The sequence below is a fragment of the Diprion similis genome, chromosome 8 (genome assembly GCF_021155765.1).
Source record: "Diprion similis isolate iyDipSimi1 chromosome 8, iyDipSimi1.1, whole genome shotgun sequence".
Taxonomy (NCBI): domain Eukaryota; kingdom Metazoa; phylum Arthropoda; class Insecta; order Hymenoptera; family Diprionidae; genus Diprion; species Diprion similis.
This window is the reverse complement of record NC_060112.1, coordinates 17,581,869-17,596,889: the sequence shown is the minus strand read 5'-3', so window position 1 is coordinate 17,596,889 and position 15,021 is coordinate 17,581,869. Positions and strand designations below refer to the sequence as shown.

Sequence of the window (15,021 nt, the reverse complement as noted above, 5' to 3'; positions counted from 1 at the left end):
AGCAATCTGTCGTCATTATACTATTTTCCTAAAGCATTCATTGACTGGAGTTTTAAATTTTATTGCCTCATTTAATTTCTAAATACGTTACGGATGCATTATTCGCTTTAACGAACACCTTTTGTGATATTTATCATTACGCATGTTCATATGCGAAAGTGAGGGGATATTCACTCATAGATCGGGTGACAAGAAATTGCAATGATTTCAACTGATTTCAAGCGATTTTTCAAGTGATTTTAAGCTATTTCAAAATGACTACTTTCCATAGTGGTTTGCAATTTCAACCAGTGAATACCCCCTCGCGCGAAAGGCAAGCAGATTACATGCCAGTAATCCCACGCGATTTCAAATACAGTCGGACCTCTCTATAAGTCTGCCCAGGCCTCCAAGGGGAAGAGTTTTTCAAGGAAATGAGGTACCCACTTTGCCCTATTCGCTAGCCAGAGTATCCCCTCGCGCGAAAGACGTGCAGGCAGTTACATGCCAGTGATCCCACACTATTTCAAATACAGTCGGACGTCTCCGTAAGTCCGCTCAGGCCCCTCCCCTTCAATCCATTCCCTTTCAGTCTCTCTCGTTCTTTGCGCCGCTACCTCTCAATAGGATCAGCCGCTCAAGTGGGGGAACACTGTGAGTAAGAAACTGGGGAAGTGGGCTTATTGAGAGGTCGGACTGTAGAATTATTCATTGATATTTATGATTTAAGAAAAAAAAGGCTCCGATGTCGTTCCGTTTGCGCACAATACCTGTAACCAACACATCAGCTGGAATTTTCTGTTTACTAATTATATAAGATGTAAGATCAAACCTAGCATTATTTTTAAATGTTGACGATGTTGGACTGGTAACTCCAGCCACTGACAATGATAAGTTATCTTAGAGTATAAGACACAGAAAAATTTGCAACTAACTAAAATGCCCGCGAACAAAGCAAAAACAAATTGCATTTTTACATTGATTTATACTGATTACAAAGATGTATCCAGTCAATTTTAAGCTTCATTCTCAAGTTCGCAGACGATTGTAATTCAAAAAATTAATTTCGACATTACCCTATCTGTACAGTCTCTACATTTTTACCAGTAATGGTTACTTTCCACACTGCTTACAACTATATATCCAGTGATTTTTATGCCATTGAGACAAGGTGAAACTTCTTTAATTCACAGGTACTACCAAATGAAATGTAGTACACACGTTAACATTATTTCTTAAGTACGGTATGAATCTGTTTTTAATTTCATGTTATGATTAGAGTTAACTTTATTTAAGGATATTGAACCATCCTGATGCCAAACAAGTTTACATGACATACATTGAAAACTTATGTCGAGCTGCATAATTTCAATAACTGGAAAATTGATTATTTGTTCAACTAAGATAAAAATTTTGTGTTCTAGTCGATCAGACATCGAGGTTCAATAAGATCTAGATCATTTGTGATCATTTTTTTAGTTATATTTTTTTCTTATTTTATTTTAGACGCATCTATAAAACTGTGACACATGTATTTTATTTTTTTTTTACTAATCCATATTGTGTTAAGAATACTTGAAACTTTTATCAGACCCGAACATACAATTTCGTATTTTATCTGTTGAATATAAATACTTCTTGGCTGTCAAGAGAAAACTTGCTGATTTATTTATAAAGTAGATATACATTGACGTTTTGGGTGTCGTTACATGTTGGAATATGGAAGTAATTGTCAGATCCAAGGTGTCGGTGTAGGTATTAGGTGAGCAATGAAATGCGTATCATGTATTTAGACTAAAAGAAAAAATTTTGCTTACCATGCCACACGTTGTACCAGTATTACTATTGTTATTATCAATTCTTAAATGAATTTTGAACTATAGATAATCCATGATATGATGGTCATTCGAAAATACTAACATTACATTATATTAAACGCTAGGCATCTCACGTAATATATAGATATGATTTGTCTCGAAATATCTGGACACTGATATGTTTAAAGGCGAAAAAAGAGCAAAGACAGTTGAAACGCAATGAGAAACTTAGATTTATAAATGTATTTGTGTAACGGTTTATTTATTTTTAATTTTTCTTGATTTTTATAACGTTTTTCCGTAATCCAGGCTACACAGTGGGTCACCTGTTTCCCTAAAAGTATCCTATTTTGTATAAATATACCCTGAAGCAGTCAACTTTATCCTAAAATCCCACTACTTTTTCCAGTCAGTTACTTTATTTTCACAAGCTAAAATGTACTGAGTTGATGAGCTCATGTTTGAGATATTATCCCAAAATTTTTATATTTTCAAGGGAATTTATTTTTCTATAGTATGAACATGTTTTTATTGATATATTTTTTTCATGATTATTTTAAAATTTTTTGGGGGTGCAATCGAAAAAAATCTAAAACGATCAAAATAACGAACACCCTAGTGTATATCTAATTTTGCCCTATTTGGTCAGTACTGTGAAAATATATTGGAACCTTAATACCCCCTCATTCTCACAAAGCATTGTGAAGCCCGGAAATCGTATATGTTGAAAAAATATTATATCAAGTTGTTTATGAATTAAAAAGATGTTTTTTTTTTCGTTATAAGACATACTGAAGTGCAACAGAATTTGAAAATTACTAATCTGAAGTAGCTCGTTGCCAGTGATGAAAAAAGAGATATGTGAATGATATATTTGGACATGTTGTAATACTTGCGTGCTTAGATAAATTGGAAGTGCTATGCATATCAATATCTGGGATTAATTACACTATTCTGCTTGGTGAGTTTAGAAATTCCTGAGTACTTTCAGATTCTGTTGCAATTAGCTTTTCATGCAATGTCTTTCAATATTTTAAATATATTACGAGAAGGGCCGGCCCTTGCCATAACTAAATGAAAACTATGGGTGTGTAGTTTGATAGAATTCTACATGAGATGATATTGGGATGATTCGAAGCGAATGAAATGAATAACCAGTTTTAATTGTAATACCCACTGTTCTATAGAACGGTACACAAATAATTTAGAGAAGGAGTGAGAGTTTCAAGATTTGTACAAATAATGTACAAATCTCACACCGCTGATGTGGTATTTATTACGTGCAGGTGTGAAATAAATGCGTAATATTATAACTTTGAAAGAAAATATTACTCGTGTAATTATCACAATTATAACTACTGTCAAAAACATACGTATTCGTATACATAGTATGTGTAAACGCATTTATCGGTATATACAGATTCACTTATGTATGTATTATACCTATTAATACACATTCTATGTGCATACTATATTCTTTTATTTCTGTATTATTATGTAGGATAGTATCATAATTACCGTAAAAATCTCTAATATGCTTGTATAGGATGAGATATTTTGGTGTTGGAGACGGTACATTATAATATTCGATTCTTGCGTTTTGCACACAGGTAACGGCAGATAAAATCTTGACCGTAAAAAATGTAATTGATTTGTCGATATGTTTTACAAGATTATGCTTTTTTTAAATCTCGAACAGTTCATTTTCATTGTATTTATATGAAGACGATTACGAGGATAATTTAATAGTTCTCAAGTTTTTACGCTACGTACGAATGACGTGTGTTCACTGCAAGATATTTGTTACTATTATACATATATGTATTATATATGTAATTATAGAAATATTATAAATTGTGAAGTAATTTAGGGTATAAATTAAATAATACGTATGTATCTTATTTCATACTTTTTATTTACTCTGCTCCTCGATAAGAATTCTTAAATTCAATAAACGTGATAGTAAACAAAATTCATTGTACCAATCAATCCTGAACCAAGTTTCCAAGTTTTATCAAGTAAACTTATTCTAAGTGAGAGTACACCGAACACTGCATTTGACAATATTGAAAATATCATTGATAATTAATTAAATCTTTCGACCTTAACAATTAGCGCATTTCTTTGTTTTTCATACATATTTCATAAATAACTATGGTTCTAAAAGTATGTGAAAATTTACTGTTCTAGTTAGAAAAGATGCTACTTCTAAACATCATGAAAGACTTCAAGGAAAGAAGGAATTCTTCATAGAAATGAAATTTGCTGTTACCACTTCTTTTTCGAGACAAACAAGCTGTTTCTGACAAATTAATTGGGTGTCTAGAAGAAGGTATTGAAATTGTGTAATTTGTGCCCCCGACTTCACTTCAATTAACAGAAAAGATTTTTTTGAGATTTAATTAATGTGCAATTAAAAAAGTTTATTTTTCTTTTAAATTTATGTTGACAGTGGTGTGATGATAGATGGCCCTAAATACCATGGTTTTGAATTATTTTAACATGAACAGTATATGCCTGACCTGAATTCAGCCACTGTAATAAACTTAAAGTGATATTGGAAATAATTAAAATTTAGATAAACTGAAATTATGTTGTGTAGATAATGAAAGTACATTTACTTCTTCTTCTTCCTAGGTTTATCCTGAGGTGCTGGAAGATTCTCTTGCTTCCGTTTGGACGCTGGCTTTGATCCAATACTTCCACCCTTCTTTCGTCTCTCCTGTCTCTCTCTTTCTTCAAGCTCTAGATTTTCACGTTCAATTAGCGTTATCAAAGTGTTGCATCTTCTTTGGAGTTCCAGTGCTGTTCTTGACTTGACAAACCAATCGAAGCGAAATTGTGGCGCAGATCTTACGGTTGCCCTCAGTTCTTCATATACATTTTCTTTGTCAAATCCAAGTTTATGCAACATGCATACAAGGAATCTATCCTCTTCTTCGGTATAATTTTTTCCCTTATTCGTTCCATAAGCTATTCTCAGCTGATGGAATGGTGCTCTGTACCTAGCCATTTTTGCATCCAGAGCTTTCTTTATGCCGGCACGTCTCTGAATTTTTGCTTCTCCTCGCTCTATCTGGGCCATTACTCTGTCTATATCTTGAAGTTCATGACAACGCTCCCAAAAGACAGCAGAATACTCCATTACTTCTTCAGGAGATTTTCCTTCAACATCTTTGGCAATATTCTCAATGTCGTCTCGACCGTATTTTTCATTAGCCTTTATAAATTGATTGAAATCTCTCTTTGTCCAATTTGTAAATCCCTGAGTAAGCAGTTTTTCTTTCTCTGTCAGTTCCTCGTCTGTGAGTGGCTGAGCTTCGTCAATTTTTCGCTGTTCTTCCTTTTGAATTCTTCCTGCATCAGATCCAAGTTCAGGGTTTTTTGGTACTTTGTATCCTACTGTCTGTCTAAAGTAATATATTTCTTGATCGAGTAGCTCAAACAATCGTGGTGGAAAGAATTGAAAGTCTTGAACAATTGGTTGTTTCGGAGGTCTCGGTGCCTTTGGAGCTTTCGGCTCTGAGACTCTTAGTGCTTCCCTGAAGTAAGCATCGACTGCATAATTTGCCTTTCTCTCACGTTTAGGTGGCTCAATCCAGTTTCCTATTCCCAATATTTTTTGCTTCTCCCTATAGTCCTCACCTTCAAATTGGTAGACTGAATCGGTCGGAGCATCGACTGTGAAATTTCTCAATGACGACTCGCCTAAATTCTCCAACTTCTGTTTCATTTCCTCTGTTTTAGCTTCCCCTTTCTGAAGTATCGTATCAATATCTTCGTCCGTTATAGCACTGTCTTTTGAGGCAAATACTTCGTTAGCTCCATGTCTAATCATGTTGAGCATCTCGTCTTTGTTCAGTGCAGTTTGTTTTGCATCTACTAGCCTGCCCTGCTGAATAACAAGTTTATCTAAGCGCAATTTGACCTCGGCACGTTCAACAATCTTTTCCTCCACTGTATTCTCCGTTATGAACCTGAACACTCGCACTTGTTTCTGTTGACCAATTCGATGTGCTCGATCCATAGCTTGCAGATCCATTTGAGGATTCCAATCAGAATCATAAATAATAACTACATCAGCAGTAGCTAAATTAATGCCAAGTCCTCCAGCTCTTGTGGATAACATGAAGATAAATTTTTCACTCCCCGGAGCGTTATACTCGTTTATTTGGCGCTGACGATCCTCATGAGCCGTGTTACCATCCAATCGACAATATTGGAAGTTTCTCCAATGGCAATAATCTTCAAGAATATCAAGCATCCTGGTCATCTGACTGAATATCAATATCCTGGAGTCTTGTTGCTTCAATTTTGGCAGTAATTTATCAAGGATAACCATCTTTCCACAATTATAAACCAAGTGTTCATCAGTGGTATACGGAGGACCAGGCTCAGCTCCGTCGAACAAATATGGATGATTGCAACACTTCCTTAGCTGCATAAGAATGTTTTGTAACCTCATTTTTTCAATTTTTCCAGCACCATTTACGATGTCGATATCCTTCATAAGCACTTTGGTGTACCATTCCCGCTGCATCTTGCTCAATCCAATGTAAACTTTTATTTCTTTTTTAGGCTTAAGGCCCTTCTCTACTTCAGCCTTGAGGCGTCTAAGAAGGAATGGTCTTAACACAGCGTGCAGCCTTTCGACCAAAGAATTATCTCCAAGAAAACTGTTGGTATTGAACCAAGAGTCAAAGTCGTCCGAGCTGTTAAACACATCCGGTAACAAGAAGTTCAAGAGTGACCATAGCTCGTGAAGATTATTTTGTAACGGTGTGCCGGTGAGTAAAAGTCTATTGGCAGTTTTAAACTCACGCAAAATTTCTGACAACTTCGATTTCTCGTTTTTAATCCTGTGAGCCTCGTCAATTACCATGTACCTCCAGTTAAACTTCTTGAATACTGATTTCTCCTTTATAACCATTTCATAAGACGTTACGCAGACATCCCACTCCCCTGGCATCATGACATCTCTGATGAACGTGTTCCTTGTCTCAGCGTCTCCAATCAGACAAACAGCTCTCAGCGAGGGACACCATTTCTTAAATTCATTCATCCAGTTCGCTAGCGTTGACTTTGGGACAATTACTATGTGGGGTCCTGGAATGCTGCGGAAATGCTTCATGTATCCAAGCAATGAAATGGTCTGGAGGGTTTTTCCAAGACCCATTTCATCCGCCAGTATACCATTGATTCCATTTTCATAGAGCGAAATCATCCAGTTAAGCCCACGAATCTGGTAGTCCCTCAGCTCTCCTGATTTTATGTAATGAGGGGATGACTCGAAACGGGTTGTTGGCGCGACGCTGACATTGCTCTCAGCGAGGAGTTCTTCGTCTTCTTCTTGTTCGGTTTTTCGATGCCTGAGATCAGCCGACGTGTCACCCTTGACAGGAATCTCGGGCTGCTTCCTTGGTCTCCCAGCTTTAACTTTGAGCGGACTGACACTTTTGTCTTTCTGATTATTCGTCATGAAATGAGAAAAAATTTCGGTCTGTTTAAGCAAGTAATCAAACCTCTTGCTTCTGTCGGTCTCCAGTTTAGTTTCGAAATCGCCACCCCTAGAAGATGTTGTTTCTGCTGACGATCCGTTTGAATTCTCCCCCGTTTCCACCGCGTCGGCATTTTCCGTCTCCGGCTTGGACATTTTTCGTCGCTCAGCTCAATTCCTTGCTTAATTTGTTCGATGAAATACTCGAGGCGCGTATCCGACGCCAAACAGATTATTCACCGGTATCGTATGTACGATGCCGCGTTCACCACCGAATCAACGAATCAAAGGCTCATCGCCATTTTAACGCTTTAACTCCCTCCAAAACTGTTTTATGTCCGCAATCACCTGTCAGCTTGGCCAGTTAATTAAAGAATCAGCCTAAAACCATCGCCTCGGAACTCTAATAACTAGTTGTAATCTTCAAATTACCACAGATTGTTAGCAGGTCAAGCGGTAATCCGGCTTTCGAAAGTTTATACACAACGTGAGTGAGATTGTAGGCCTTTGCAATGTTGCACGTATTGCGGCGTGAACAGAATTTACTACGAATTTTCCGTCCGAACCATCCAGTAGCCGCGATTAATGAAGCTTTCGGCCGTGTCCACACCGGATTTAAAGCTGATCTAACGGAAAAAACCAATGGCATCACTTTGTGCAGCCATCGCACCCGGTAGGTTCTCATAACCTCCCAAGTCCAAGAACGTAACCTTAAATAACCTCAAGATACAATTTCGAATTCAATGCAAGCTCAAACTTGATGAAAATAAAGTATCAAATTTTTCGGAAGATTGTTTCTTGAACCTACAAAACGATGACGACTACCTTCATATTTAGCCGCATAATTTCAGCAAACGTAAGGCAAACTGTTAGGTGAGCAATATTCAAATGTGTGAATCATTTTCATTATATTTCCCATTCACACGTCTTATGTAAATTATTTTTACCAAACAGATCGATTGTTACAGAAAAATTCACGGGTCATCAATCATTCGCAAAAGTGCTTACGAAGGTGATGGGAAAACGACGATATCTATTCTTAACAGGGATGAGATCTATGGACTCATGATAGATTCCTACAGCAATGTATCTATTATTTTATTTCTGTTTTTTTTTTTTTTTTTTTTTTACATAATATTTACTTTTGTACCAATACAGAGCTTGACAAAATTCCTGTTTCAGAATGGATTTCGTTTAAACAATGGCGTTCATATCATTGGACCACTTGCAATATTTCCACGAAGCGTACTGAGTTGGAAAGTCAACACTATAGATGATGTCAACGAAGAAACTTTGTCTCTATTTACTATTCTTGACCCAAAACCTGACATCTTAGTAATTGGAACTGGTGACCCTCATAATAACATTCAAATTGACAGGAAGCTGGTTCAGTTTGGCAAACAATTCAAAATGAGCGTGGAGATTGTTCCAACACATCAAGCTTGTCCAATATTCAATTTCCTTAATGCCGAAGGAAGATTCGTTGCGGCTGCGCTCATCCCACCTGCAAAACTTGATGTCAAAGCTGAAGATTCCATATTGGATCAAACGGGTCCAATAGTTATAGGAAGTCCAACAAACTCATAGATACATAAACAAGCTTTTTTTCAATGAAGGTACATGTAATACTGATTTAGTTGGACCAGAAAAGCAAAAGAAACGATTAAAATGACTTTTGGCATTTTAGTCTAATGCCCACAATTATTTGAAGTATTTACAGCCATATTTAGCATCCATTAGATTATTAATTTTACATAAATCATATCCCATCTATGACTGGCTTACCTCATACCTTGTTGCAGTAAATGACTCCGATGGACTGTTAATAATAGCGTATCTATTTATGAATTTGAAAAAGATAATTACGTACCTATGCGATTATATATAATTTATACCAATGTACAGAGTAATATTATCTATGTGTAAAGCAGAGAATTATCGTAGAAACTTGTATAAATATTTAATTATTGATAGAATATTTAGCAAATAAATCGTAGTGTAAAGTAATTGACTTCTTTATCAATTATCATCCATCACGTTTATTGTAATCCCCGTCTGATTCATATTCGAAAACAGCTTATGTGACCATGCGCGTCTGACGCATGCGCAAACCTTTCCTCACAACATGCTGCCGGACCCGACATAACCTAAAAATCTAGTGTGTGTCGAATGTTCTAATGACTTGGAGGGAATCCGCACGTGTGTTGATCTGAAGACATTTTTATAGATACGTCAACCCCAAGAAATAACAAGTACGCAATGTTGCTCGGAATCAATATTTTGTTTATTGCCATATTTTATTTGTATTCAGTAACAATATATTAGGGTGAAATGCAATTCATGTGTCTAACCTTAAAATTAAATTACAGATGACGTTAAAAAGTTTTCCACGCGGAGGACGCAAACCCCTAAAAAATTTGCACGCAAATAATGTAAGTTTTTTCAGCTTATCGCCACCACCACCACCACCACCCCTATCCTCTGTAATCCACATTTCACCAAAACTTGCTGTATGTTTATAGGAATTGAAAAAAAAGCCAAGATCAAAACTAAGAGTCCACAAAGACAATTTAGCTGTAACCAATTATGAAGATTCGCATACTATAAATATATTGGCAACATCAGCGGACTGTTTGAATTATACTACATTAACGCAAGGAATGGTTGTTCTGGGTCGTATTCGAGAGGCCAGGGATTATGACTTGATTATATCACTCCCTGGACGATTAATCGGTCGATTGGAGCTGACAGACATCAGCAATTCGTACACAAAGTTATTGCAAAGTATGATCAGTGTACAAGATGACAAACCTGAGGGTTATAAACCACTGACAGAATTATTCAAACCTGGTGACTACTTGGTCTGTTATGTTAAGCAACTACACTTGAAAGAGAAGTGGAGAGTCTCTTTGTCCCTGGAACCAGAACTTATAAATCAAAATCTGGATCGTACTCGGATCATTAAAAAATCGAAGATTGTTGGCACTGTATCAAGTATTGAAGAACATGGCTATGTCATTGACACTGGGGTTGCTAATCTCAGAGCATTTCTAACTTCTCAAGATGTTGATGAAGGAAAAGAATACTGTAAGTTGGTATCCTGCCACTTTTTATTCATTAATTATCACAATTTTGAACAAGCTTGGAACAGATATTGAATACTGAAATTAACATTTCAATTAGTTCAAAGGTAAAAGAACGCTACCTGTAGTTTACAAGACTGGTTCTCACGTTTTATCTCTGTACTATAATCTTGTCAAAAATCACTACCAAAATTAAATACTCCTCCTTTTGTGATTCTTTGTTGAAAAGTCATTCTTTTTTTATAAGTTATAGGACAGCAACTCTTTCTGGCAATTAAAACCGTTGAAACATCAGAGTCAGCATCGACACTCAAGTTATCTGCAAAATCAAAACACAGCAGTAAAGCAGTTCCTCAGGATACACAGTTATTGGATGCTCTAGTACCTGGAACAAAATTAGTTCTCACCATCAAAAGTATTCTGTCAAACGGATTGCAGGTGCTGTACAATGAAAGTAACATTGGTTACATCAATCAGATTTATTTGGATAATCCCCTATCTTCGTATGAGACAGATGAGTCTGTCCATGGTACGCTCTTGTATGTTCTGCCAACTGTAAAATTTGCATATTTTAGTTTGTTGACGGAAGAAAGAGAAACTGAAACACTGAACATTGGTGATATTATAACCAACGCGACAGTAGTGTGCAAGGAGCAGAAAGGCATTCTCCTAGAATTACGAAGAAAGTTGAGGGGTTATATACCCATGCGAAGAACGGAAGTTGACTTTGAGAAGATTAATTCCACATTTAAACCCAAATCTAAACATAAGTGTCGAGTATTGAATTACGACTGCTTTGACAGAGTCTATATTTGCAGTATGGAAAAGAATATTTTGAACGAGGAATATTTTACGGCTACTAGCTTTGCTCCTGGAGAATTGGTGACGGCAGAAATTACAAAAATTGATATAGCTTATGGATCTGTCACATTAAAAGTTAATAAAAGCAAAGGGTATGTGCCCCCCGAACATGTGTCTGATATTGGTAAGAATATGATATATGAGCTCAGAGTTGGCCAGTCTGTGAAAGTAAGAGCTTTAAACCGTGATGATCAGCGAAATAGAGTTTTGTTCACAATGAAGCAGTCATTAGTTGATAGCAATTTACCAATCTTGAATAACATTAAGGATGCAGCTGTCGGTTCCCAGCATCATGGCACCATTGTGCAAGTAAAAAAGACTGGACTTTTGGTCAAATTTTTTGGAGACTTGAAGGGTTGGGCCCTTCCGTATTTGCTTGGCTGCAAAAGAACTGAGATTAAGCAGAAATTTTCGATCGGCCAAGTAGTTCCTGCAACAATTGTGGCAATAGATAAAAAAGAAAATAAAATGAGTCTGAGCTTGATCGGCATACAGAAGAATACTAATACTCAATTACATGTCGGTGAAACTGTCGATTGTATCATCACAGAATCTTCTTCACAAGGAGTGCATGTCGAGATTCATTCCACACGTGATGACCAGGTGATAGAAACTGGGTTTCTGCCAGCCGCACATATGTCGCCATGCTTGGAAGTAGCAAGCTTATTAGCTGCCAGATGCACTCCAGGGGATAAAATAAGAGCCACTGTGTTCTCTACTACCCCAAGTGTAATTTTGACTAAAACATTCGTACCACTTGATGAATTAACAACTTTTAAAAACCTAAGAGTTGGACATTACTTACCGTGTTCTGTCAGAGAGATAGGTGAAAATAGTATGAAGGTCCTCTTGCCTATTGATGATTACAGTGAACTTGGTGTTGTTCCTTACGTTAGATCATCCGAATTAGAATCGATTTATGTCAATCAAGTGCTATTTGGAAAAATTATTGCCATTGACGAGAACAAAAGAAAAATTGAGTTGCAAACCGATTTATATGAATTGTGGATGGATTCTGTGAATCAAAACACTGAAATGACTAATGCGGTTGATACTTTGGGCTTCTACCTCACAAAAGTTCAAGAGCTTTCAAATTATGATTTTTACCAAAGTAGGCCGATATCAAAGGTTAGTTTGGGGCAACGAGTATCTGGTATAATTGAAAAAGTTACTGAAGATGGCCTTGTTTTACTATTAGACAATGATTTACATGGTACAGTGCGTAAAGATCAGTACAAAAAGAATTTTAAAGTGGGAAATAAGGTTTCTGGTATAATTATATGGCTAAATTATGTCCACGAAATTGTTGAGGTAACACTCAAAACCACAGTGGTAAATTACATCACTACTCATAAAAGTGACTCACCTTCCATTCCCATGGAAACAAAATTGAAAGGGGAAATAATTTTGGTCACGAATTGGTTCATCCTTGTCATTTTAAAAGGGCAAGGGAAGGGAAGATTAGCTGCTCTTCCAGCCCGAAGACACCTCAATGATGTCCAACCTGACTTACGACCTTACTTTATCGGAGCAAAAGTGAATTGTTACGTTATTATAGAAGCTGTTGAGTCTGGTCTGTTACCAATTTGCGTCTTATCATCGACACTCGAACCAAGTAAGTTGAATGCAAGTGCGAAATATCAGGAAGGTCTAAAAAAACGGAAGAAAGACGATGCACCCAAAGTAAATTTACAGGCTAAGAAGGCAAAGTTGGATCACAAGGATTCATCTAAAGATGCTGACCATGTAACTGTTAACGAATCCATAAATGATGATAATTCAACAAGTCTGACGAGTAAAAAGAAATCTAAAAAATTGAAGAGGAAAGTCACTACAGAAGTTGAACCAAAAACAAATGTCGATAATGAAATAATTTGGAACAGCAGCTGCGATAATGGAGGAATCAAGAATAGCATACCTGGAATTGAGCCGAAGAAAAAGAAAATGAAGGAATCTAAAACAGAGGAATCGAATGAAAAACAGATACCAAATTTTAATGAGAGACAGGAAGAAAAAGCGAGTGATGAAAGTTTGAAACCAGATGATCTAAGCATTCCTGCATGTGGATTTTATTGGGATACTGAACCTACACCTCAGGAAGAATTAGCTGTTGAGTCATCAAGCGACAGTGACGAAGAAGCAGAAAGTCCACAGAACCAAAAGAAGAAAAAACTAAGTGCTGCCGAACGAAGGGAACAAGAAAGACAGAAAGAGCGCGAAATACGTGAGAGAGAAGAGGCCTTGGCGAGTAATCAATTGCCAAATTCAGTTGACCAATTTGACAGATTAGTTATGTCAAGTCCCGATAGTTCTGTAGTCTGGGTACAGTACATGGCTTATCATTTGCAAGCAACTGAAGTAGAAAAAGCACGAGCGGTGGCTAAGAGAGCGATTAAAACAATTAATTTTCGAGAAGAGAATGAAAAATTGAACGTTTGGCAGGCTTGGCTGAATTTAGAGTCAAGATTTGGCACACTTGAATCATTGAATGAGGTTTTCCAGGAAGCAGTGAGAACTAACGATGCTTTCAAAGTATATACTCATATGTTAACGTTACACGCCGATGCTAATAGACAAACAGCACTGGACAAAACGATTACAACAATCACAGGAAAGTTCAAACAAAATCCACAAGCTTGGATTGAGTCTGGAATTGCATTACTGAAAATGGGGCTCAAAGATAGATCGAGACACATCATGCAGAGAGCTTTGCAGTCGTTGCCAGCACACCAACGTGAGTTTATCAATTACTTATTCAGTTTTATTACGGGTTAATTAATCTTTCGGACTAAATGAGGTACAGTTGTAGACATTAGGAGATTATTATATCAAGTTCTGAAAAGGGAATTAAAAGGTTCATGTATCACTTTAAATTTTTTTGTATTTTTATTTCGTTGAAATATAAACAGATTGTACATCTAATACAAAATATGATAATACAGCACATGAGATAAGGGTGATCAGAATATATCTATTAGATGGTCACATTGGATACGTTGAATAAGGCTGCATTTGTATTACATTGCTTTAGTTAGTAAAAGATTTTTTACAGAATAAGTTTATTACATGAGTACATTGTGCTTAAATTTTTTAGATGTTGACTTAATGGTAAGATTTGCTCAGTTGGAAAACAAATATGGAGACAAGGAGAGGGCACAGACTTTATTTGAGAAAATTCTAAGCTCATACCCCAAACGAGTCGATGTATGGTCTGCGTACGTGGATGCCTTAATCAAATCTGCGGACATTCCCATTGCCCGGTACGTTTTAACGACTCTACTTTTATATGTATATATATGTTGATGTATAGCAGGTTGATAGACAGGGGTAAATTATTTATTTATTTTTAAAAAGCATTTTCCATATGTGACGACGTAATCAATCCGTTTTTTTTTTTTTTTTTATACAGACAAGTTTTGGAAAGAGCAGCAGCCCAAACGCTACCAGCTAGAAAAATGAAAACAATATTCAAGAAGTACATTGCATTTGAAGAACAGCATGGTACAGCGGAAAATGTAGTCAATGTGCAAGAAATGGCTCGCAATTACGTTGAAAATCAATCTCAGTAAACATATGTAAAATTATTGCTCGTGAATAAGGCGAGAGTGACAAATAATAACGTTGAAAATACAGTGGGATTATAATCAAGATAAGCATAAACCCTCCATTTTCAACATCCGTTTTTTTAAATCCCAGTCTTGTGTGTGTATTTACATACACACTTTTTTTAAGCGACGCCTTGAAGATTCCGAATAAAAGAAAGTCTCGGCGCATGCGCAGAGCG

General features: G+C 36.5%; 3 protein-coding genes across 3 annotated transcripts; 2 read left to right on the top strand and 1 right to left on the bottom strand.

Annotated features, from left to right (window-relative positions):
- Positions 1-3,012: 3,012 nt before the first annotated feature.
- On the bottom strand, positions 3,013-7,810 carry LOC124408422 (chromatin-remodeling complex ATPase chain Iswi-like). Its single transcript, XM_046885303.1, has one exon. It carries the CDS (start codon positions 7,447-7,449, stop codon positions 4,414-4,416), a length of 3,036 nt encoding a protein of 1,011 aa, XP_046741259.1. The 5' UTR covers positions 7,450-7,810; the 3' UTR covers positions 3,013-4,413.
- Positions 7,811-7,936: 126 nt separating this feature from the next.
- Positions 7,937-9,089, top strand: LOC124408424 (NADH dehydrogenase [ubiquinone] 1 alpha subcomplex assembly factor 3). Its single transcript, XM_046885308.1, has 3 exons — positions 7,937-8,166; positions 8,262-8,379; positions 8,476-9,089. The coding sequence occupies exons 1-3, from the start codon at positions 8,108-8,110 to the stop codon at positions 8,878-8,880; spliced, it is 582 nt and encodes a 193-aa protein (XP_046741264.1). The 5' UTR covers positions 7,937-8,107; the 3' UTR covers positions 8,881-9,089.
- A 564-nt stretch (positions 9,090-9,653) lies between these two features.
- Positions 9,654-14,885, top strand: LOC124408876 (protein RRP5 homolog). The gene is made up of 5 exons (XM_046886145.1): positions 9,654-9,725; positions 9,816-10,380; positions 10,624-13,971; positions 14,332-14,497; positions 14,647-14,885. Exons 1-5 carry the CDS (start codon positions 9,663-9,665, stop codon positions 14,804-14,806), a joined length of 4,302 nt encoding a protein of 1,433 aa, XP_046742101.1. The 5' UTR covers positions 9,654-9,662; the 3' UTR covers positions 14,807-14,885.
- Positions 14,886-15,021: the final 136 nt, after the last annotated feature.

Coding starts and splice junctions, on each gene's coding strand:
- LOC124408876 (XM_046886145.1), top strand. CDS start 9,663: ATGACGTTAAAAAGTTTTCCACGCGGAGGACGCAAACCCCTAAAAAAT. Junction 9,726..9,815: donor AAAATTTGCACGCAAATAAT/GTAAGTTTTTTC, acceptor GTATGTTTATAG/GAATTGAAAAAAAAGCCAAG. Junction 10,381..10,623: donor TGATGAAGGAAAAGAATACT/GTAAGTTGGTAT, acceptor TTTTTTTATAAG/TTATAGGACAGCAACTCTTT.
- LOC124408422 (XM_046885303.1), bottom strand. CDS start 7,449: ATGTCCAAGCCGGAGACGGAAAATGCCGACGCGGTGGAAACGGGGGAG.
- LOC124408424 (XM_046885308.1), top strand. CDS start 8,108: ATGACGACTACCTTCATATTTAGCCGCATAATTTCAGCAAACGTAAGG. Junction 8,167..8,261: donor AACGTAAGGCAAACTGTTAG/GTGAGCAATATT, acceptor CGATTGTTACAG/AAAAATTCACGGGTCATCAA. Junction 8,380..8,475: donor TGATAGATTCCTACAGCAAT/GTATCTATTATT, acceptor TTCCTGTTTCAG/AATGGATTTCGTTTAAACAA.